The sequence below is a fragment of the Notolabrus celidotus genome, chromosome 7 (assembly GCF_009762535.1).
Source record: "Notolabrus celidotus isolate fNotCel1 chromosome 7, fNotCel1.pri, whole genome shotgun sequence".
Lineage (NCBI taxonomy): Eukaryota > Metazoa > Chordata > Actinopteri > Labriformes > Labridae > Notolabrus > Notolabrus celidotus.
The window spans coordinates 35,488,183-35,511,024 of record NC_048278.1 but is presented as its reverse complement, the minus strand read 5'-3'; the positions used below and the strand labels follow the sequence as shown (position 1 = coordinate 35,511,024).

Genomic DNA, 22,842 nt, shown 5'->3' with positions numbered 1-22,842 from the left:
TTAGATCCAATATTTTTTTTCTGACTTCAAATTCAGAATGTGTGACTCTTTTTTTTCTCCGAATTCTAGAATTCAGGAATTAAAGTCGGAATGTCTGACTCTTTTTAATCAGAATTTTCAAATAACGTCCAAATCTGACTTTACACAACTTTGAGATTATATATCAGAGTTCTGATTTTCTCTGAGAATTAAGTGGAAAAAGTCAGAGTTCTGACTTTACCTCAGAATTCTAGAATTCTTGGAAAAAGTCAGAGCTCTAATTTTTATCTCAGAATTCTAGAATTCAGAAATTAAAGTCGGAATGTCTGACTCTTTTTAATCAGAATTTTAAAATAACGTCTGAATCTGACTTTACACAACTTTGAGATTATAATCAGAGTTCTGATTTACTCTGAGAATTCTGGGGAAAAAAGTCAGAGCTCTGATTTTAATCTCAGAATTCTAGAATTGTTGGAAAAAATCAGCACTCTGATTTAAATCTAAAAAATGTCAGAACTCTGACATTAATCAGAATTACGAAATTTCCGACTCTTTTTTTTTCACCGAATTCTAGAATTCTGAGATTAAAATCAGAGTTCCGAAACTTTCCTCAGAGTTCCGACATTTACGTCTGAATCTGACTTTACACAAGTTTGAGATTGCAATCAGAGTTCTGATTTATTCTGTGAATTCTGGGGAAAAAAGTCAGAGGTATGACTTTATTTTAAGAATTCTAGACTTGTGGGAAAAAATCAGAGCTCTAATTTTTATCTCAGAATTCTAGAATTCAGAAATTAAAGTCGGAATGTCTGACTCTTTTTAATCAGAATTTTAAAATAACGTCTGAATCTGAATCTGAAGTTCTGATAAGCTCTGAGAATTCTGGGAAAAAACTCAGAGTTTAGACTCTTATCTCAGAATTCTAGAATTGTTGGAAAAAATCATAGCTCTGATTTAAATCTAAAAAATGTCAGAACTCTGACTTTAATAAGAATTACGAAATTTCTGACTCTTTTTTTCACTGAATTCTAGAATTCTGAGATTAAAAATCAGAGTTCCGAACCTTTTCTCAGAATTCTGACATTAACGTCTGAATCCGACTTTACACAACTTTGAGATTAAATATCAGAGTACTGATTTGCTCTGAGAATTCCAAGGAAAAAAGTTAGAGATCAGACTTTAATCTCATAATTCTAGAAATCAGAGAAAAATGTCAGAAGTCAGATTTTAAAGTCAGAACTCTGAGAGAGAAATAAAAAAAACATGGCAGAAAAGAAAAAAAAGTTTAACCTTCAAAATGTTTTCCAGTGGCCCTCATCCTCTTCCGTACAAAACAGACGTGTAAGGAATAGGAAAACATTTCTGACTGTCATGCTACCTTCATATGCTTTTTTTTTTCCTCACCTCTCCTGTAATATCTGACCATGCTCATTTGGTCAGCTTCCTAAAAGTTGATCCCTCCCATCATCCATCTAAAAGACTCCAAAACAACTCATGTTTCACCTTTCAAATCTCTGCTTTCAAGCTGCTCCATTCAAACAGAGCAGTACAGGAGCAACAACACGGTTTGTGGACCCTACAGGATGCCAACGTATCCACAGAGGTCCACTTCTTTCCAATGCAAATGAACCAAGAGAATAAAAACTGTGAAAAAAAGGCAGCTTCAAAATGAAGAAGGGGTCCATAAGATACTCTTTAGCATCCACAGAAAGCAAAGACTGTGAGCTGAGCTGCTGCTACCGTGCTACATGGTACAAACTCCTTCAGTGTCCCTTCAGCCCTTCATAGATCTGTTCCTCTCCAATCAAACCAACCCCTTTGATAAAAACTGGTAATAAAAAAACATAAAGCAGTTTGATGTTTAAATCATCTGTGTCTCTTTGCTGCTGGAGGGGCTGCAAACTGAGCTGTTACAAACAAAAGCTCACTCACTGAGTAAAGCTCTTCTCCTGGTTCCATGGATCAGTAAGAAACAACAGAAACAGAGACATGACACTGACATGATTTCACAGATAAAATGAGGGTTTCTGTTGAGGACCAGAGAAATGGTCAGCACTTCAGGAAAGGTATGAAAATGTGTCTCTGACATGTACAGAGTGGGAGTCATGATGGCTGACGAAGAACAGCTCAGTGATGGACCCAGTCTGATCCGGGTCAGCTACCACTTCAGTATAAACAGCCCTTTCCTGTTGATGAGATAAAGGGTCCTGGGTGAAGACAGGGGCGGGGTTAGCCTGCGTTCCCATTGCCGCCGTCACGAGGACAGATGAGGAGCGTCGAGTCCAGGTCCAGGCGGAAGGCCGGGTACAGCGGCTGAGAGAACGGGCAGCGGAAGGTGTGCAGGAGAACGACTGAGTCCGACACGCTGTAGAAGGACAACGTCCCTTTCTGGCGCTCCAGGAACACGCCGATCCTCGGGCATGGCGGCGCCGCCACCGTGGTTTTACGGTTGTCGTGCCAGGCGGCGTACCCGGTGTGCGTACACCTCAGCCGCCAAGAGTTCTCGTTCCGTCCCAGCAGGCAGGGTTTCCCGCCACCTTTGCGTCCAATGCCTCTGTAGGTGACGCCGATGTCCACCCATCCCCCGCCTCGCCACTCCACCTCCCAGTAGCTGGCGCCACCGAACTGGCCCTCCCTGCACAGGACCTGGGCTACTGAATCGAAGCGCTGAGGGTGAGGGGGGTAAGACTGAGGCTCCTCGCCACAGTGGGCACCCTGGGGTCCCTCCAGGAGAACCAGAGTGGGGTGGGCGGTGTCAGGGTCCAAGGATAGGCGACTGGAGACTGGAGGGAAGGAAACCAGGATTAGGAGTGGAGAAAGGATTGTCTTTCTAAAACTTCTTCTTGTGACTTTTGAAAGGTCTGAGGACTTTTCCAAACCCTGACCCCTCCATGATATCTCTCTTGACACTTTGGCACAGAGAGGATGAATAGCACATTGACTTCATACATTATTGACGCCTAACAAGGTGGTTGTACGCCGTCAACCTGTCTGCTCAGCTGTATCAGTCCAGACAAAGACCTGGTCTGAACAGCGGACTTGGATGTCATAAACACAGTATGACTGCCGTGAATCATTGATGAGGATCCGGACTCGGCTCTCAGATTTCCTAGCGTGACTTTTCAGTTATCTTATCGACGTGAAGCGTGGAAAGAAAAGGTGGAGGAGGAGGGAGCTCAGAAACGCTTTGACCACCTCTTAGTTATGCTGCTATAGGCTTAGACTGATACTATGGGATCCCCCCTACCACCCACTTTAACTGTCCCATTAAAGTTACTAACCATAGACCTTTCTGGAGTCCCTGAGCTCCCTTGTCTCGTAGGTTTCTCTGGATCTCTGCTGTAGACTCCTTTTTTGGTCTGCCATTCTTTTTCTTTCTTTCTTTCTTTCTTTCTTTTCTGTTCTTCTTTCATTATTTGTTTCCTTCTTCACTTGTCTTTTTTCTTCTTTCTTTCTCTTTTCTCCTTTCTCTTATCTGTTCTTCTTTCTTTCCTTCTTTCTTTCATTCATTCATTCTTTCTTTACTTCTTTACTTCTTTTTTCTTCTTTCTTTCTTTCTTTCTTTCTTTTCTGTTTTTCTTTCTTTCATTCATTCATTCATTCTTTCATTCCTCCTTTCTTTCATTCTTTCATTATTTCCTTCTTTCTTTTTTTCCTTTTTCACTTCTCTTTTTTCTTCTTTCTTTCTTTCTTTCTTTCTTTCTTTCTTTTCTCCTTTCTCTTATCTGTTCTTCTTTCCTTCTTTCTTTCATTCTTTCATTCTTTCATTCATTCCTTCTTTCTTTATTTACTTCTCTTTTTTTCTTCTTTCTTTTTTACTTTCTTTTCTGTTTTTCTTTCTTTCTTTCATTCTTTCATTATTTCCTTCTCTCTTTTTTTCCTTCTTTACTTCTCTTTTTTCTTCTTTCTTTCTTTCTTTCTTTCTTTCTTTCTTTCTTTCTTTCTTTCTTTCTTTCTTTCTTTCATTCATTCTTTCTTTCATTATTTATTTCCTTCTTTCTATCTTTACTTCACTCTTTTTTCTTCTTTCTTTCTTTCTTTCTTTTGATTTTTAATTCCTTCTTTCTTTCATTCTTTCATTATTTATTTCCTTCTCTCTTTTTTTCCTTCTTCACTTCTCCTTTTTCTTCTTTCTTTCTTTTCTCCTTTCTTTTCTGTTCTTCTTTCATTCATTTATTCTTTCTTTCTTTCTTTCTTTCTTTCTTTCTTTCTTTCTTTCTTTCTTTCTTTCTTTCTTTCTTTCTTTCTTCCTTCGTTCCCTTCTCTCTTTGTTCTTTCCATGTTTCTTCATCCTTTATGTCTCCTTTTCTTATCCCTTACTTTCCTTCTTTCATTCCTTCACCATTTATTCTCCTCTTTATCTTTCTTCTCATCTCTCTCAGTTTTCTCTTTTCTTACACCTCTCTGGAGTCCCTGAGCTCCCTCTTCTCGTAGGTTCCTCTGGATCTCTGCTGCTGTAAACGTGCCAGACCACTATCATCTCTCTCTCTCTTCATCTCCCTCTATCCCTCTCTCCAACACGGTCTCAGCAGATGTGTGTCTAACATGAGTCTGGTCCTGCTGGAGGTTTCTGCCTGTTAAAGGAAGTTTGTCCTTGCCACTGTAACTTGCTAAATGCTGCAAAGTGCTCTGCTCATGGTGGATTAAGATGAGATCAGACTGAGTCCTGTCTGTAAGATGGGACTGGATCTGATCCGGTCTTGATGTTGGGTCTTTGTTAATAATGGAACACAGAGTACGGTCTAGACCTGCTCTGTTTGGAAAGGCTAAAGATTGATTGACTGATTGAGGTACTTACAATTGAGGAAAACGGACCTCATCCTCTGATCAGCCGGCTGCAGGGACAAAGAGGAGAGAGGGAACGACGCCGGCACTGCTGATAGAGGAAACAAGAACAAAGAGACACAGAGAGAATAATGCTTAATACTTTGATTCAGCTTATGTGATGAAATAAACAATCTGAGAGGAGAGAGGAACTTCTGAGTTAGACTAAATGAAGGAAAATACACGAATGACAGATGAAACATTGAGAAAAGGCAAAGTGACATAAATCCATGTATTGATTTGTTTTTGTTCACAAACAAACCTTTCCAAGCATGCATGCATGTAGCTTTAGTGTTAATGCTAAAGTCAGTTAGCCTGCTTGAGGTTAGTAGAGTGGCGTGTTTGGTCAGTAGCATGTTTATAAGCCTGCGTTAGAAAAATCACCAGATATGACCAAAAGTAAAACCCACATTTTTGAACTTACCCCCTGCAGAGAGTGTCGGCTGCATGTTCTGGGGCTTCGTGTTCTCTGCACCCAGACTTCTGCCACCTCCCCAATACAACAGATACGAAGGGTGTTGGATTTTTGAACACACATTTGTTTACTAAACCAAAAGTAACAGAAGGAAACTAATCCGACAAAATGATACGCCACAGCCAGGAGGGAACTTTGGGGAATGAATGTCAGGATGTTGCTTTTGAACAACCCTCAAAGACCCAAACAGCCGCCACTGGCTACTTGTTCTTAAATGTTTGATAACTTTTGAACTGCTAATCCTATCAACAAGCTTTAAAAACTTAGTTACAGCGGATATTCTCAGCTTTCCATTGATACCACATTTGTCTCATTCAGCATATTCAAAATGAATTCAGGAGAGTCTGGCACCCCAAAAATGGTCTAGGTCCTTCAGGGTTAAAGCTCCTGTCAGGTCTGTGTCGACTTTAGCGCCCCCTGTGGACAAACCTGTCTTTGTTCATCATCCAAGTGTCTTCTGACAACAAAATGAATCCTACTGTCTTTTCAAATGTTTTGTTCATTGTGAATTTTTAAAGACAGGGCTGTTCCTTCAACTACTGGACTTACACCTACCCCTCTGCGCAGGTTTCTGATGCTCAAATTTTTACAATTTTAAATCTTAACCTCTACCCTGATGGGTTTGTTTGCTTGTGTAGGCCATAAAGAGGCATCAGTGTTAGTTTCAGTCTGTTTCATACCCGGCCAAAAACCTCCTCACAGGAGCTTTAAGTCTACAGTCTTGCTAGCTGCTCTGTTATGTTCCAAAATGAGCTAAATGCCAAATGACCCCTGCTGGGGGATGCGTCCGTGTGCTAGGTCTACAGGCTGACACCTGACCGCACACACATGCTGTTTTTTCTCAATAAGAACAAGTAGACAGAAAACTGGACACTGTGTCTGAAATATGTTTCTGTTCAGTCCCCTTGTTGAAGTCTGAGCCTTCACTTTTATGACTGTATGTCCGCAGAGATTATGAGCCTGCTCCTCATGTTGATATTCAGCGTGTTTAACATTTTGAACACCTCAATACGATCCGTAGATATTTAATACTGTCACTTATATACATTGTGTCGTGAAGGAAAATTTGATTCAGCGGAAAAAACGCATTTGGCATTGTTTTTGACATGAAAAACTTTTATGTTTTCTTTCATGATTAATCGATAATTGATCGTTAACATTTCTAAAAATCAATCAAGGAAAATACTTGAAATTTACATCCCTAGTGTGAACCAGTCTTTTGCAATGGGAGCCTCAGAGTATTCAATCAAAAGCTCAGGCTTTATTTGTTTGAATCCATGAATTCACCAGGCCTTTATTTTGGGCAGGCTACTATTGGAGGCAGGCTTTTAATATATATATATATACACTACCAGTCAAAAGTTTGGACACACCTTCTTATTCAATGGTTTATATTTATTTTAATTATTTTCAACATTGTAGTTTAATACTGAAGACATCAAAACTATGAAATAATCTGGTTTTGCCATAATCTGGATTACATAGGGCTATCCATTGTGTACTAACCAGGGTTCCCACTCTATTCCAGAGATCATTTTCCAGGACATTTCAAGGACATTTTCAGTGATGATCAAGCTGGTATGGCATTCTAAATTTAGTTCCTAATTTAGTTCCTAAATAGTCTAATATGTTCCTCTCAGTGGAAGTCTACATTGAAGACATGCAGTCTATGGCTACCTATGAAATCATCTCTTACATGCTTAAAAATGATGGCAAATTGATTATAGAACAATGCAACCACAGATGTACAGCACTTCACTTTATTAGTGCAACCAAGTAACAATGAAGGGCAACTCTCATCTCATCTTTCTCTTTTCTCAAAAAGTATAAAATTAGCTAAGAAAAAAACAAAAGAGCCAGCAAAGGACTCTGGAAGCTGCCTTACTGAAATAAATAAATAATAATAATCAGTGCATAAATTGACCTAAATAGATCTGAATGACAAAAATGTCCACAAAGGTTGAATGGGGATGTGTTTTTTTAACCTTGTTAGATCGCACACAGTCATGTTGGAATAATTTTCCAGGACATTTGACTTTTTCTCCCATTTTCCAGGTGTTTTCCAGTACTGGAAAACTGGTCAACTGTTTTCCAGGTTTTCCAGTTTTTCCAGGACACGTGGGAACCCTGACTAACCCTACCTCTGAACAACACAACTGATGGTCTCAAACACATTAAGAAGGCGAGTCATTCTACAAATGAACTCTTGACAAGGCTCATGTTCATTAGAAACCATTCCAGGAGACCACTTCATGAAGCGGACTGAGAGAATACCAAGAGTGTGCAAAGCTGTCATGAAGGAAAAAGGGGGCTACTTTTTGTCATGCTGCTATAGGCCTAGACTGCTGGGGGAACTGGCACACTGACACACTGGGATCCTAGCTCACCCCCTTCCCCCCAACCCCTTCATCACTTACTTTAACTCTGCCTGTCCCATTAAAGTTACTAACCATAGACCTTTCTGGAGTCCCTGAGCTCCATTGTCTCGTAGATTCCTCTGAGCTGCCGTAGACGTCCTCCTGCTGCGGACGCGCTGGACTCCAGCGGCAACAGCTTCTACGACTCGTCTCATCACTATCACCTCTCTCTCTTACTCCCCTCTATCTGTCTTTCCAGACCCAACTCGGTCGAGGCATGATGGCTGTCTAACATGAGTCTGGTCCTGCTGGAGGTTTCTGCCTGTTAAAAGGAAGTTTTTCCTCACCACTGTAACTAGCTAAATGCTGCAATGTGCAATGCTCATGATGGATTAAGGTGGGGTCAGACTGAGTCTTATCCTGTCTTGAAGTTGGGTCTCTGTTCATTATTTGACATAGAGTGGTCTAGACCTCCTATGTTTGTAAAAGCGTCTTGAGATAACGTTTGTTGTGATTTGGCGCTATACAAATAAAGATTGATTGATTGATTGATTGATTGACTTTACAGAATCTAAAATATAAAACATATTCTGATTTGTTTAACACTTTTTTGATCATTAAATAATTCCATATATGTTCTTTCATAGTTTTGATGTCTTTGGTATTAATCTACAGTGTTTACAATAATTCGAATGAATACAAACCCTTGAATGAGAAGGTGTTTTAAGACTTTTGCATAGTAAAGATAGGAAAACAAATAAAAATTGTGCATTAAAACCAGCAAGAAAATTACAACCAGTAAATGTAGATTGTGGCATTTCATTGCATGGACCACCAGATAAAAATCACTCATGTGTGTGGGCTTCTATTTCAAACCTGCAGCCACTCCAGGTCACTAAAATGGACCCTGCTTTTAATTGGGACTTGCTTATTTTTGCAGTTTTAGAGTATTCATACAAATGATTTTGTTTCTCTCACTGTTTTTAGCTGACCTGTAAACCATTCATTTCAAATATCCAAATATCTGACACCAGATCCTCAGAGTTGAGCTAAATCCTTCAAACTTGACCAGTCGGACTGAATCTGATTGTCTCTGATTAAACAACAGTGAAGTGACCGGAGCAGAGCTGGAGGCGAGCCAGAGTGTGTTGTAACAGACGTCGCTGTAACCTCTGCAGCATCAATAATTAACACTCCTGCTGTCCCTCACAGTGTTAAATGTCATGTCAAAACCTGCAGCCTCGTAAAAATGGGTCACCCCAGACCTGACGCTGTCACTGAGAGTGTGTGCGTGTGTATGTGTGTGTGTGTGCATCATGTTTCTTACCTTTCACACAATCTGCACCGGACACGTAGTTCTCATTAACTGCAGGGAGAACACACAGTCACAGCATGAAGCAGATCATAGGTGTACGCCTTACGTGTGATAGCAGTACATGTCAGTGGTGGGTCATCAGCTGTACCTGCGCGGCTGATCTTGTCCACCTCCTCCCTGCAGACCTCCTCCATGCGGCTGCGGAGGTGGCACAGCGCTCTCCTCGCGCTGCTGAAGGCCTCGGTGGGCAAGCTGAGGCCCCTGGAGTGCCGACAGGTGGTTAAAGGAACACACAGCAGAGGAGCCGCCTGGAGTCGAGAGAGAGAGAGAGAGAGAGAGAGAGAGAGAGAGAGAGAGAGAGAGAGAGAGAGAGAGAGAGAGAGAGAGAGAGAGAGAGGGGAAAATTCAGCCCAGCGTCACTCCCTCGGTTAATTCCTTGTACAATTGAATTTAAAAAAAGCACTTAGACGTGCGCTGTCTTCTTTTTCCGATGGTCACTGCTGCTGACTCACTCTTTCCTCCATCCCTCATCCACACTCTAACCTCCACAGGGATTTCCCAGCATGCACTCTGCTGAGTCTTAATGGCTTCAGGATGCATTGGATGTAGCAGGTCAATAATTGCTGCTTTGTGTGGTGGTGGAAGAAGAACTCAGATCCATTACGTTAATAAAAACAAACACCACAATGAAGGAGCGAAAGTCTTGCATTTGAGTCCTAATATTACCCGGCTCTCTTACTGATCTTCTGGCTGTGTAAGATGCTTGATTCTGATTGGCCAAAACCTCTTGACAATGGTTATTAACTTTCACTAACATGAGCACGACATATATCAATCTAACATCGTTTTAAAAGGTAATAAATCAATTGTATCAATACTAGGAAATAACACATTGGATTTAAGCACGGCAGACTTTATATGGGTGTTTTTTTTGCACTTTCAATGATAAAGACGTTAAACGTTACTCAATTCAGGCTGCCTGTCTGTGACGTCATCACCACAGACTAGAGATAGACTGATAGGGTTTTTTCAGGGCTGATACCGATACCGATTATTAGTAGTCAAGGAGGCCGATAACCAATATTTGGAGCAGATATTCATTTGCAGTAAAAGGGGAAAATATTGGTGTCAAAATGTTGAATAATTCAAACTCCAACACTTAAAGCTGGGGTTGGTAATCAGATTTAGATACACTTTTTGTCATACTGGTTAAAATGATCTTTATGTCCTGATGGCAATCATTACATGATGTGTTCCTAAAAAGATGTGAAAAAAACTGCTATCTACAGCCGGAGGTAAACCTGGGAAAACACCAACCAATCACCGTTTTTTGGCTCCCCAAATTTTAAACCAATCAAATCCCGTCCAGCCGTTCTGCCCTCCTCCTGCGCGTACATTTCCCCGGCGTTCACTCCTCCGAGTCCCCGTCTCCTGCCTCTACTTCCCCTGACTCTATTTACTGCCCCTCTCGCTCGTCCTCGGGCCTGTCCCCTCTGACCTGATGAGGTGCTTTGCTCAGGACTGTAGTCCGGATCAGAGTCTAAAAAGCTCTCACCAACAAGCAGAATAATTAATGACGTTCAGTAAGTCCTACAGAAAATATATATTTATTGTAGCGTCCGTCCGGACGCTGTAGTGATGACGAGCCGATTGGTGAACACGTTGATCTTGAATGAATGAAGAACTTCTCCTCTTGTCTCTCCTCTCTCCCACTCGCACACTCTACACCTCTCCTGATGCCTTCACTGACCGTCAACACTGTAGGAATTAAGAGCATCTACACTGAACAGGTTTAACAAACAGTAGAGCTGTTACAGTATTATATATGTGTTATAACTTTCCTCCTGATATCGTGTCACCGGTACAACTGGATAATGCTAGCATGCTAGTTGTGAGTGCTAACAGCAGCCATGTTTGTTTGTGTTTTTAACTTTCACTATGATAATGCTTTGGTGAGGACCGGTTTTGAATCAGTCACCATCATATGGTCGAGAATCAGCGGCGCTCGTGCATGTGAGCGGGGGGGGGCGTCGTTTTGGAGGGAGGAGGGGAGGGATTAGACGGAGTCATGAGGAAAAGCTACATTCAAATTCATGCTGGTTTTCCGAGACTACCAACCCTAGCTTTAACTTTGTTTAAATGCCTTTAAGCATATGTTTATTAAACAGCTTTTCAGATTTGCAACATGTTAAAGGTTTTTTTTTTTTTATCTTAGACAATAGACATCTTTGTTTTAAAATTCTAACACAAAGTGCAGGGAGCTCCCAAGCTCAGCAGCATGTCTTAGAAAGTTCAATGAAAACTTAAACAAATAATGATTTAGTGAATTTTGAGCCAAAATAACCCAGTTTTAAATTGATCTCTTATCGGCCGTCAGATTTTGGAAAAAGGCAGATGCCGATATGTGTCAAAATGCCGAATATTGGCCCGGCCGATAATCGGTCTATCCCTACAGCAGACAACAAATCATAGCATGGCGGATGGCAGAGGAAGAAGCCGGCGAGCCAGAAATGATCAAGCCACCATTGCGGTCCAGCGTGTGGAAACACTTTGGTTTCTTTTGCAAAGACGGAGATGTTCTAAAGAAGTTGCTCGCTGTTTGTAGGACATGTAAAGGTCAAGTAAAGTAACCACAGCAACACGACAAATCTATCCAACCACCTACTAAGGCGCCATGGGATTTCACACAACTCACAACAAGGTAACATCAGCTCTGCAGAAGCCTCAGGCCTCGTCCAGCATCAAGGTATTTATGTCACAGTCACACTGGTTGAACTTTTGGCTAAAAAGTTACTGAATCGATTTCAAGTCACTGAATCATTTCGGATCGGATCTTTCTAAAGGAACCAATATCGTCCTTTAATCGTATCGTCAACCACGAGTCATGATACGAATCGAATCGTTGTTTAAAAGAATCGTTACACCCCTAAGGTGAGAGAAACTAGAGCTCAGAGAAGAAGGAGAGCTGAATGAGGACAGTTTCATGTTCAATCCACCGCAACAGGCGGAGAAGAATCCATCACCATGGAAGGATCACTGACGTAGAATCACTGGGACTATTCCTTCAGGGAGGACATCAGAGTCTTGTCTCACCCTGTCTGGATTCTATTTCCCATAACTACCTGCTCACCATACATTATCCCTAATTTGTGTTCTTCAAAACGACCTTTTCCTTTCGCAGTCTGTTTTAAGAACAGATTTCAAAACGTAGATGTCATGTAGATGCGTTTCTTCCTCACCTGTAAGAAGTGTGCATTGTCCTCTGTTTGCAGGAGCTGACAGATCTCCTCGTCTCTCCTCCTCAGCTCCTCCAGGTCTTTCTCCAGCATCTCCATGTCGCGCTCAGCCCTCCCGACCACCGCTCGCTCCTTGGCCTCCAGCCTCGCTCTGACCTACGGCACACCAAAACATACTCTAACCCAAACATCACACTTTATATTACGTAGTGTCCCTTTAATCTCATAAAAGCATTCAACATATGACGGGAATTTCTCCTGTGAGTGGTTCTGCCTGAGCGGCTGTGTTGGTACACCTGGTGCCACACTTGAGATTGAAGCTGATACTCGAGGCCCTGCTGCTCACCTCTGCCTTGGTTTTCTCCAGGCGGAGAGCCATGTCTGCAAACAGAGCTTCACTGTCCTCCAACACAGCTGATGCTGACACCTGAAACACACACACACATGCACACACACACACACACACACACACACACACACACATAGAGAGGAGAATACAAGAGTAGTTAGAGGAGAGCAAAGTAAATCCTTAAAGACAGCATGTGGGACGCTTTGTAAGAAACTATGACTCTTAAACTGAAACCTAAGAATTCAAATAACATGTTTCTAGTTCTCAAATCAACAAGCACATCTAATCAGCTTCTCTAACTTTTGTTGCAACGACCTGATAAAACATGTGTTGTGCAATGCACGCCGTCTGCATCCTGCAAAAACGATATGTTGCTGAAGTACCCACATTTGATGAGCTAGGAGAGAGCAGGCTTGTTTGTAGCTGAGCAACAATGTGTTTTCAAGAACAGTGGTTCCCAGAGTGTGGTTTCTGAAATGCCTACTGTTTATAATGGCATATTTCATGCATAATTTTAAAAATATGAACAAAAATAGTGGTTCAATTTGAAGTAAAACCATGCAAATAAAAAATGGTGTATCCGTTTTGCAATATTTGTTGTTGCCTTAGACTTCTGAGGCGCCTGAGTACCAGAAACGAGGGTATCAGAGGCAGCAGGTTGATGTACATCAAAACCAACTCAACTGCTCCATCACCTCTCTCAACACTCACCACCTGCCTGGAGGAGATGAAGGCGTGGATGAGCCAAAATTTCCTTCAATTAAACTGCTCCAAATCCGAAGCCATACTTATTGGCACCCCCCACCAGGTCCAATCATCCCCCATAACCACCATCACCTTTTCTGGACAATCTATCCCCATTTCATCTGCTGTCACCAACCTCGGTGTGAGACTGGACCCTCACCTAACATTCGACAACCACATCAAACACCTGTCCAAATCCTGCTTTTTTCACTTAAGGAACATTGCCAAACTCCGCCCCTCCCTCACCGTATCTGACGCTGAAAAGCTCGTCCACGCCTTCATCTCCTCCAGGCTCGATTACTGCAATGCCCTCCTCATCGGGACCCCCATCAAAAATCTCCACAAACTCCAACTAATTCAGAACACCGCAGCCAGGATCCTACTCAGAGTCAGAAAACACGAACACATCACCCCAGTACTCCGCACACTTCACTGGCTTCCCGTCACCGCAAGAATCAACTACAAAATCGCACTCATCACCCATCAGTGCATCTATGGAAACGCCCCACTCTACCTAAAAGAACTCCTCACCCAGCAAACCCCAACCCGGAACTCACGCACTCCACATCAGAACCTCCTCCACCCTCCCAGAACCAAGCTCCGGACCATGGGAGATCGGGCCTTTTGTGCTGCTGCACCACGTCTGTGGAATTCCCTGCCCAGCCACCTCAGAACCCCACAGACTGTGGATGCTTTTAAAAAACATTTAAAGACCTTCCTCTTTAAAGAGGCTTTTAACTGATTTTAAGTACTGCTTTTAAAAGTTTACAGGAGAGTCCTCTCCTTAATCATGTGATTAAAGCACATTTTCAGTCTGAGTTAAAACAGCTGATTTCCATGAAGCTCTCTCAGCTTCCTGCCGGCCTGATGGAGATGATGCTCCAGGGAGAGAGAGTGGAGGGAAAGCTTTCCGGGAAGACCGAAGGAGTGGCGGAGAAACTGAAACTTAATTTAGCTTCTCAGTGGAAACTGATACGGCAGCTCCTCTGAGCGTGTGTGTTAACGCTTGTGTGTGTGTGTGTGTGAGTGAGATAGAGAGAGGGGAGTGTGTCGGCTTGATGTTAAAGGGGAGCTTGTGTGTGTGTGTGTGTGTGTGTGTGTGCTGCTTGGATAGTTGTGTAAATGTCAAGCTGAGTCTATTTATGTCAGACTTTATCTCATGGGCTTTAGGTAACACACGCTGCATTGGACCACAGTATGGAGCACACTGCATCGTGTTCTGGCTTCTCAGTGGGAATAAGTTTGATTTTTTAAATCTGGATTACAATTAAAAATCCATCCCTGGAAAATGGAGATAAAGATGTTGGGAGGATGTGTCTGGTTAACACAACCGGAGCGTAACAAACACAGACTTGTGGACGTTAACCTGCAGGGTGGACTGAAGGCTGGTGGTGCTAGCTCTGCTAACCTAAGCCACACTCTGTGACCCCGTGTTGATCCATGTAAAGTAAAATGTTCTCAATTTGGACTTTTTGGGGAGTTTTTTCTTACCTTTAGAGTAGTCAGAATTCAAATTTTCTGTATAAAGGCAATTTAGTCGCCACAGAACATGCTAGTTTTGATCTGATTGGTTAGATGTGTTACAGGTGCAGAATGATCACTTGATTTAACAGATGTAACCATACAAAATTCAAATACTGTAATCAAGTTTGGACATTTTAGAACAATGTTTTAAAAGTGTTGCACATTACTTGTGAACATCTACTGATACCAAATAAGAACTTGTGGGTGCTGATTATAAAAATGTAACATTTTAATTTGGCTCAGGTGGTAATGGTAATGGTGGCTTAGCGGTCTAAGCGTCCCACATACAGAGGCTGTGGTCCTCGCCGCAGGGGTGACCATGTCTTCCCCCACTCTCTACTCCCCACATTCCCTGTCTCTTTTCAGCTGTCCTATCATAAAGGCAAAAGCCCCAAAATATTACTTTCTGAGCCAACAACCTGACCGTCAAACAGGAAGTGAACAAACCTTGATAAGCATCTTTATTAAAAATGTTCCAAAGCGACAGAGTCTGCTGGTTAGTTTACCAAGGGTGGCTACAGCTAGCAGAGCTAGCACCAGCCTTCAGTCCTCCTTACAGGTTAACGTCCACATGCCTGTGCTGCTTATGCATATCACTCCTGTCCAGTGGTTATATGTCAGATTAACTAAACACAGCATGCATACAACTAGGGATGGGTACCGAATTCGGTACTTTTATAGGTACCGACTGAATTCTGTCGGTACTACCAGGTACCGACTCAAGTAAAATCAAACGGTGCCATGTTTCGGTACCTGAACGCATCCCTGTGACTGTGAGGGAGTGGAAGAGTAGGTGATTTTCCATACTTTCGCCCTGTAATAAAGTCAGAGACTGACCGGGTCCACGTCTCTGCTCTCTGCTCTCTGCATCTGCACGGGAGCGCGCCAAACGGAGCCTGCAGCTGACGGGCGCGCGCACTCACCGCGACACAGAACTTCACGAGGGTTAAGTTTATTTTCTACAGTCTATGGTTGAGACGGACCCTCTCGCTCCGACTACCTGCCCTGTTTATAACCGTTCCTGTGTGCGTGAATGCCCAACAAGTAAGTTGTGTGTCCTGTTCTTATAAAGACACGGAGAACTGACTCTTTCCCGTCCGCAGGCGTTCATGTGTGTTCATTGATAAACTCCAGAAAGAGCAAATAAACGCCATGAGCACGTGTCAGCTAATACATCTAATCACCTATATAATCCTGTTTCTGTTCATTCATGTTAAATTGAATAAATATGTTAAATTAAACAAATTTGAGATTTTTTTTTTTTTAATTAATATTTATTACCACATAAAATCACAAAAGTACCGAAAATTGGTACCGTTGAGTACCGGTACCGATTCCCAGGTACCGGGTATCGGTACCGTATCGGTTCAAATGTGAAAGGTACCCATCCCTACATACAACCTGATCTCTTATTTTTAGATCAAAGCACTGACAAACCACGCCGTGCTACGAGATGCTATCAGTCATCTGAGCTTGTTTACATCAGGGTGGTAAAGCATCATAGCATTATGACAGTAGACATCATACAGAGCTACAGCCTGGTTAATGGTGGCTTTGCAACAGTTAGACACAACTGACATTACGGGCCTAAAATGATAGAAATATTAATAATATATTGAACTGACTAATTATTCCAGAGTCAACTAGAGAGTATGATGACTTTCCACTTTCCTGATCCCTCCATTCCCATGAAAACATATTTCTTCTAAATATATCACTCCATAAAAATGTCAGAGAACATCAGCTCATACAAATATCAGCTGCCACCCTTTAAACAAAACAAGTTAAACAGAACACACCTCGACACTGACCTCCTTTTCTTACTTTGCCATTCAAAGGCTCGATCGCAAACTCCCCACTCATGAACTTAAATGTGCATTCCCGAGCTGTCACATCCTTTAAGTTAGCGGGTGTCTCTGATGCAGACTTCACAACACCAAGAGTCTCAATGTCTGCAGACTTCACTTCTGCAGCCAACAATCCTGGCTGCAGAAGTTAGAAACCAAAGCTCTTGAATAAACGTCCCTTAGATATCCTACAGGTTACTTCTCTTACTTCCTGAAGCACTCTGTCTAATCCTGCTGTTATTGATCTGCTGCAATGTGGTTCAGTGTTGAAAGCAGCTTGTATGATGAGATACCGTATGTGTGTGTGTTGGTCTCACCTTGAGGGACTCCAAGCTCTGCTGAAACTCCTCCAGCTCCCTCTCTCCAGTCCTCGTCCTCCCCTGAACTATCCTCTGAGTCTCCTGGAGCTGCAGCTGGAGGACACACAGACGAGGATGTTAGGGAAGGAGACAGGGAAGGTGTTTTCCTTATGTACCCTTACATTGACTTTAGGGGAGTCAGTGTGAGCTGGCCTGGGTTGTGAGTCTAAAGATGACATATCATGTAAAATTGACTTTTTAATGGTTCTCTACCTGAAATATGTGTCCCTGGCATGTCTACAAACCCCCCGAGAATGAAAAGAATCCATTCTGCCCCTGTTCTGATTTCTCCACCTTTCTGTAAATGTGTGTGAAACGAGCCGTTTCAGACTTCAGTGTTTTTGTTACGTAACAACAATATCCGGTCTGTCACGGAGTCAGAGCTCGGAGCTTGTTCAGCCCATAGACTGTATAAAATAATACTGAATCCCTCCTCCGTTTTTCATTCCATGCACACATGTGTGCTAACAAGGAGCTTAGGAGGGAGGCATGCTAGTTGTAGGCTGTCTTAATAAACACAAAGGTCGGTTTTACTCCCCACGTCTGCAGATTTGAAGATCTAGTGGATGATTTTTATTTATCACGGATAAGTGCTAGAGCTAGTTAGCATAGCTACATAGCTACATGTCGTAGCTGTAGCTGTGTACCAAGACACACGTCGATATACTGATAAATAAAACAACAAGAAACACTAAATCTGTGACCAATCCTTCAGAAAAGGTCCCGCTGCCTTTCTGGTAGAGGTCGGTTTTACTTCCCACGTCTGCAGATTTGAAGATCTAGTGGATGATTTTTATTTATCATGGATAAGTGCTAGCGCTAGTTAGCATAGCCACATAGCTACATGTTCGTAGCTGTGTACCAAGACACACGTCTACTTACTGATAAATAAAACAACAAGAAACACTAAATCTGGGACTAATGGTTCAGAAAGGTCCTGCTACAGGCGCCTCTCCATCAGGATCAGATTCTGGATCAGATTCAGAGGGTTGAAGTAACGTGATCTCTGAGCAGCCGTGTATATTCAGCCAACATGTAAACATTAGATCAACGTGCTGGAGAGCCGAGGCACATCCACTTCCTGAGGGGGCGTGGTCAGAGGGAAAACAGAGTGTTCTGAGGAGGACTGAAGAAGAGGGATTTTCAGGCAGACCAAAATCTGATTTCAAAGTGTTTTTTTTGAGCATAAACTTTAAAGACATGTTTTGGGGACCTCTTAGACCAATATATGTTGATGAAAAAAGCGTGATATGTCACCTTTAAAACTAATCATACTGTTGATAAATAATTATTAACAATAAAGTAAAGATTAAACTTGATGATTATAGATTTGTTTTAATATTTTATATTGATTTTAATGTTGTATTATTATCTTATTTATTTTCACTTTTTAATTATTATATGTCCACTCAGTTTTACTGCTATTTTTAGTGCCTTAAATTTATCTTAAACTTTTATTTATATTCTTAAATGTATTTATTTTGATGCTTTAACTTATTTTTAATGACATATATTTTATTTTGTTGGTGTGCATTAGTCTCTATTTCAAAATCTTTTTTTTTTAAATTTAGTATATTTTGCCATTATTTTATTTCTGCTTCTTTCTTGTTTGTCAGTCGCTGTAAAGCACTTTGAATTTTTATTTTATTTTTTAATTTAATTTGATCTTTATTTCATTTTATTCCTTCTTCTATTAATATTCTGACTTTCTTACATACTGTTTATAAGAGCTCTGTAATGACCAAAATCCCCTCCTCAGGATAAATAAAGTACCTCTGATTCTGACTGCATTGCATTCAATTAATTGATTGACTAATTGATGATTCTGAACAGGGACATGAACAGAGTCTATCATTTCTAAAGGCATGCATTATGCATGTTGGTGTCACCTAACATTTGTTGCACATTCATTGTCAGTTTCAAAGGGCATCAAAAAGCAACAGCGTTGTGCAATCTCACCAACATTTATTGATTTTACACAAACAAAACCTTGAATTTGTAACTGATTTCTGACGGTGGATCATTCACTTCATGTTTTAGAGAGCTCTGTTAACTCCTGGTTGTCGGCTCATTGCATAAATGTGGTTTGACATGGCGGCAGATGGTCAGAAATAGAAGCTGAATTAGATTTAGACTGGATTAGATTGAATAAAATGAGATTACATGACTCTATTGGATGTGTCTGCTTCTGACAGGATGATTTACTCTCATGCATTTGCATCAATTTTGCAGGGAAGCTGCAAATATTAAGCTTTCTGAATGTGAGAGTGTGGGATCTTTCTCAAGTCTACCTGTAATTTAGGACACCTGAAGGGCAGTTTAGGGAGTTTTCTTCCTTGAGACACCCAATGGAAACCAGGAGCATCAATTAAAGTTGTGAGGATCAATATATTGCATCATATAAGGATGTGCAGTGTGTGTGTTTGCACCTGTGTCCTGGCTGCAACAATTTTGCAAAAAGGGAAAGTGGAGTCTTGATAAGCTTTCCAAATATTGAAGTTTGGGAACTTTGGATCTCCCTCTAGTCTACCTGTGATTTAGGACACCTGAAGGGCAGGTTAGGGGGTTTTCCTCCTTGAGACACCAGGAAACCAGGAGCATGAATTAAAGTTGTAAGGATCAATACATTGCATCATATAAAGATGTGCAAAGTGTGTGTTTGCACCTGTCTCCTGGCTGCAACAATTTTGCAAAAAGGGAAACTGGAGTCTTGATAAGCTTTCCAAATATTGGAGTTTGGGAACTTTGGATCTCCCTGTAGTCTACCTGTAGTTTAGGACACCTGAAGGGCAGGTTTGGGGGTTTTCCTTCTTGAGACACCAGGAAACCAGGAGCATGAATTAAAGTTGTGAGGATCAATATATTGCATCATATAAAGATGTGTAAAGTGTGTGTTTGCACCTGTCTCCTGGCTGCAACAATTTAGCAAAAAGGGAAACTGGAGTCTTGATAAGCTTTCCAAATATTGGAGTTTGGGAACTTTGGATCCCTCTCTAGTCTACCTGTAATTTAGGACACCTGAAGGGCAGGTTTGGGGGTTTTCCTCCTTGAGACACCCAATGGAAACCAGGAGCATCAATTAAAGTTATAAGGGTTAATATTTTGCATCATATAAAGATGTGCAAAGTGTGTGTTTGCACCTGTCCCTTGGCTGCAACAGTTTTGCAAAAAGGGAAAGTGGAATCTTGTAAAGCTTTCCAAAAATTGGAGTTTTGGAACTTTGGACCTCCCTCTAGTCCACCTGTAATTTAGGACACCTGGAGGGCAGGTTTGGGGGTTTTCCTCCTTGAGACACCCAATGGAAACCGGAGCATCAATTAAAGTTGTGAGGATCAATACATTGCATTATATAAAGATGTGCAAAGTGTGTGTAAAGTGTGTGTTGGCACCTGTCTCCTGGCTCTCTGCGCGTCCACATTGTGCACCTCCTCCTGGTCCGCCTCGCACAGCAGGCAGTCCCCGCTCCACTCCACCGCGGCCTCTCCCTCGGATCCGACCCCCGCTGGTTCCAGACCCAGCCGGTGCTGCGCGCACAGCCGCTCCGCCAGACTCTCCACCGCGGCCACCATCTTGTGCCGGCGCAGAGTCCCGACCTCCCGGTGCGGCAGGACGTGGAGCTCGCAGAAGCTCGCCAGGCACACCAGGCAGGACTTGACCGCCTTCAGCTTACTCTCAGGCGGGCAGAAATCGCAGGGCACGTCCCCGACTCCCCCCAGGTAGAGCTCTGGAACCAGGACCAGGTCGCTCAGCTTGAGTTTATCCACGACCTCGGAGAGCACCGTGTTCCTGCGCAGGACCGGTCGAGGACTGAAGGTCTCCCTGCACTGGGGGCAGCTGAACTGGCCCGGGTCCGCCTGGTCCCAGTAGTTGTTGATGCAGGACATGCAGTAGGTGTGTCCGCAGGGGGTGGACACCGGGTCCTTCAGGATGTCCAGGCAGATGGGACACCTGAACTGGCTCTCCGTCACTGAGATGTTGGCCTGGGCCATCTCAGAGCTGGATCTGACCTGGGGTGACTTCGGATCCGCCTGTTGACTCCCTGCTTGTTGATGCTGGAGGTTTTTCCTGCCTCCCCGGTGTGTTGTTGTGAAGGGGGAGGAGGACTCAGGATACAGGAATAGATCCTTCCGCAGTGTCATACATCCCAAAGGGCTGAGCCAGGCTGTGCGCCCTGAACGCTGACTCACAGGCAGGGACAGAAATACAAGGTTCAGATCCAACAGATTTTATTTAATGATGTCATGATGCACAGGATTTAGTATTAATGTTATATTACTTTCAAATATATCTATATTCAATAATGTCAAAATTTCCTGTCATAATGTTTTGATTTGTTTGTTTTGCCCCATCTCGAAATTCTCTAAAGAAATTGTATACATTAATTTGTTTTGCCTTTTTGATGGAATAAAATAAAATAAAATAAAATAAAATAAAATAAAACAAGATAAAATAAAATAAAACAAGATAAAATAAGATAAGATAAAATAAAATAACATAAAATAAAATAACATAACATAAAATAACAAAATAAAATAAAATAAAACAAAACCAGATAAAATAAAACAAAATAAAATAAAATAACATAAAATAAAATATCATAAAATAACATAAAATAAAATAAAATAACATAAAATAAAATAAAATAAGATAAGATACGATAAAATGAAATAAAATAAAATAAAACAAAACCAGATAAAATAAAACAGAATAAAATAAAATAACATAAAATAAGATAAAATAAAATAAAATAAAATAAAATACAATAAAACAAAACCAGATAAAATAAAATAACATAAAATAAAATATCATAAAATACCATAAAATAAAATAAGATAAAATAAAATAAAATAGAACAAAATATAAAAAATATGACAGATACAGTTGTGCTTATAAGTTTACATACCGTGCAGAATTTGTGATTTTTTTGGACCATTTTTCAGAAAATATGAATAATATGAAACACTTTTTTTTTTCACTCATGGTTAGTGGTTGGGTGAAGCAACCTTTTCTTTATCAAAGAACTGTGTTCACTCTTTTTATATCATAAAGACAACAGAAACTACCCAAGAAACCATTAAATTCTGCCAGGGTATGTAAACTTATGAGCACAACTGTAGATACACACTATGTACACTTCTATCTCATGGATACATAGTAAGGTAAGTTATTGCAAAGATAAAATTGCACCATTATACAACACTTTTTGTGTTTTTAAAGGACTAAACTCTTCATGAATGTGATAAAAACATAGCATTAAGCCTTTGAATAATTTTAATATCATTCATGAGGAACATATATTCAAACTTTTTCTCTTTCCAGGGGTGTCACTTGCTTGGGGGGAGAAACGTTAGGATGATTCAGACTGTCAGGGACCCTAAAAACCTGAAAATATGTGTAGTAGTGAAGCAGTGGAGCCTAATTTTGTTTTTAATACATGGAGTCAGAAACTCAGGTGTCTCAGTAAGAGTTGCATTCAAAATATGAACCTGGAATTACACTGTTATGAATCTAAAAGCATCCGTAATTGAAAGCTGTATTTGTTTACTCTCTCTGCAGCAGGGTTCTGTTTGGTTTCACTATCAGTATGAGTATTAAAGAGCTTGTAGCGCCCTCTGGTGAACATTTACTGTATTACAAACATCTCTCTTTCACTGTGAAGAATACAAACTGTATCATTTTCAAGGTTAGTGTATGTATTTGATCTCTTAACCTTAAAGGACATATTTGATCATTTACATGTTTTTCACATCTTTACTTACCAGCTATACTCTGATATTAAACTAACTCTTGAATTCTGAATATATAAAGCAGAAACATGCCGTTCCTTTAAAAC

At 41.3% G+C, this 22,842-nt stretch overlaps 1 protein-coding gene across 4 annotated transcripts; it reads right to left on the bottom strand.

The window, feature by feature from the left end:
• On the bottom strand, positions 1-21,149 carry LOC117815252 (E3 ubiquitin/ISG15 ligase TRIM25-like). Of its 4 annotated transcripts, none has more exons than XM_034686854.1 (9): positions 20,399-21,102; positions 16,968-17,063; positions 12,533-12,613; positions 12,190-12,342; positions 9,099-9,258; positions 8,963-9,001; positions 5,228-5,293; positions 4,778-4,855; positions 1-2,762 (listed from the first exon to the last, which is right to left on the bottom strand). In XM_034686854.1, exons 1-9 carry the CDS (start codon positions 20,996-20,998, stop codon positions 2,209-2,211), a joined length of 1,827 nt encoding a protein of 608 aa, XP_034542745.1. In that variant the 5' UTR covers positions 20,999-21,102; the 3' UTR covers positions 1-2,208. The 4 variants fall into 4 exon arrangements, with proteins under 4 accessions (XP_034542745.1, XP_034542744.1, XP_034542746.1 ...); XM_034686855.1 differs by having other exon boundaries at positions 1,833-2,762; positions 4,778-4,852; XM_034686853.1 differs by lacking the exon at positions 5,228-5,293 and having other exon boundaries at positions 20,399-21,149.
• Positions 21,150-22,842: the final 1,693 nt, after the last annotated feature.

What these genes read in the sequence shown, in the direction of transcription:
- LOC117815252 (XM_034686853.1), bottom strand. Translation starts at nt 21,148, where the DNA reads ATGACACTGCGGAAGGATCTATTCCTGTATCCTGAGTCCTCCTCCCCC. An exon ending in AGAGCTTGGAGTCCCTCAAG is followed by an intron (nt 12,614 to 16,967) that starts GTGAGACCAACA and finishes TGTGTGTTTCAG; the next exon opens with GTGTCAGCATCAGCTGTGTT. An exon ending in ACAATGCACACTTCTTACAG is followed by an intron (nt 9,259 to 12,189) that starts GTGAGGAAGAAA and finishes TCTCGACTCCAG; the next exon opens with GCGGCTCCTCTGCTGTGTGT.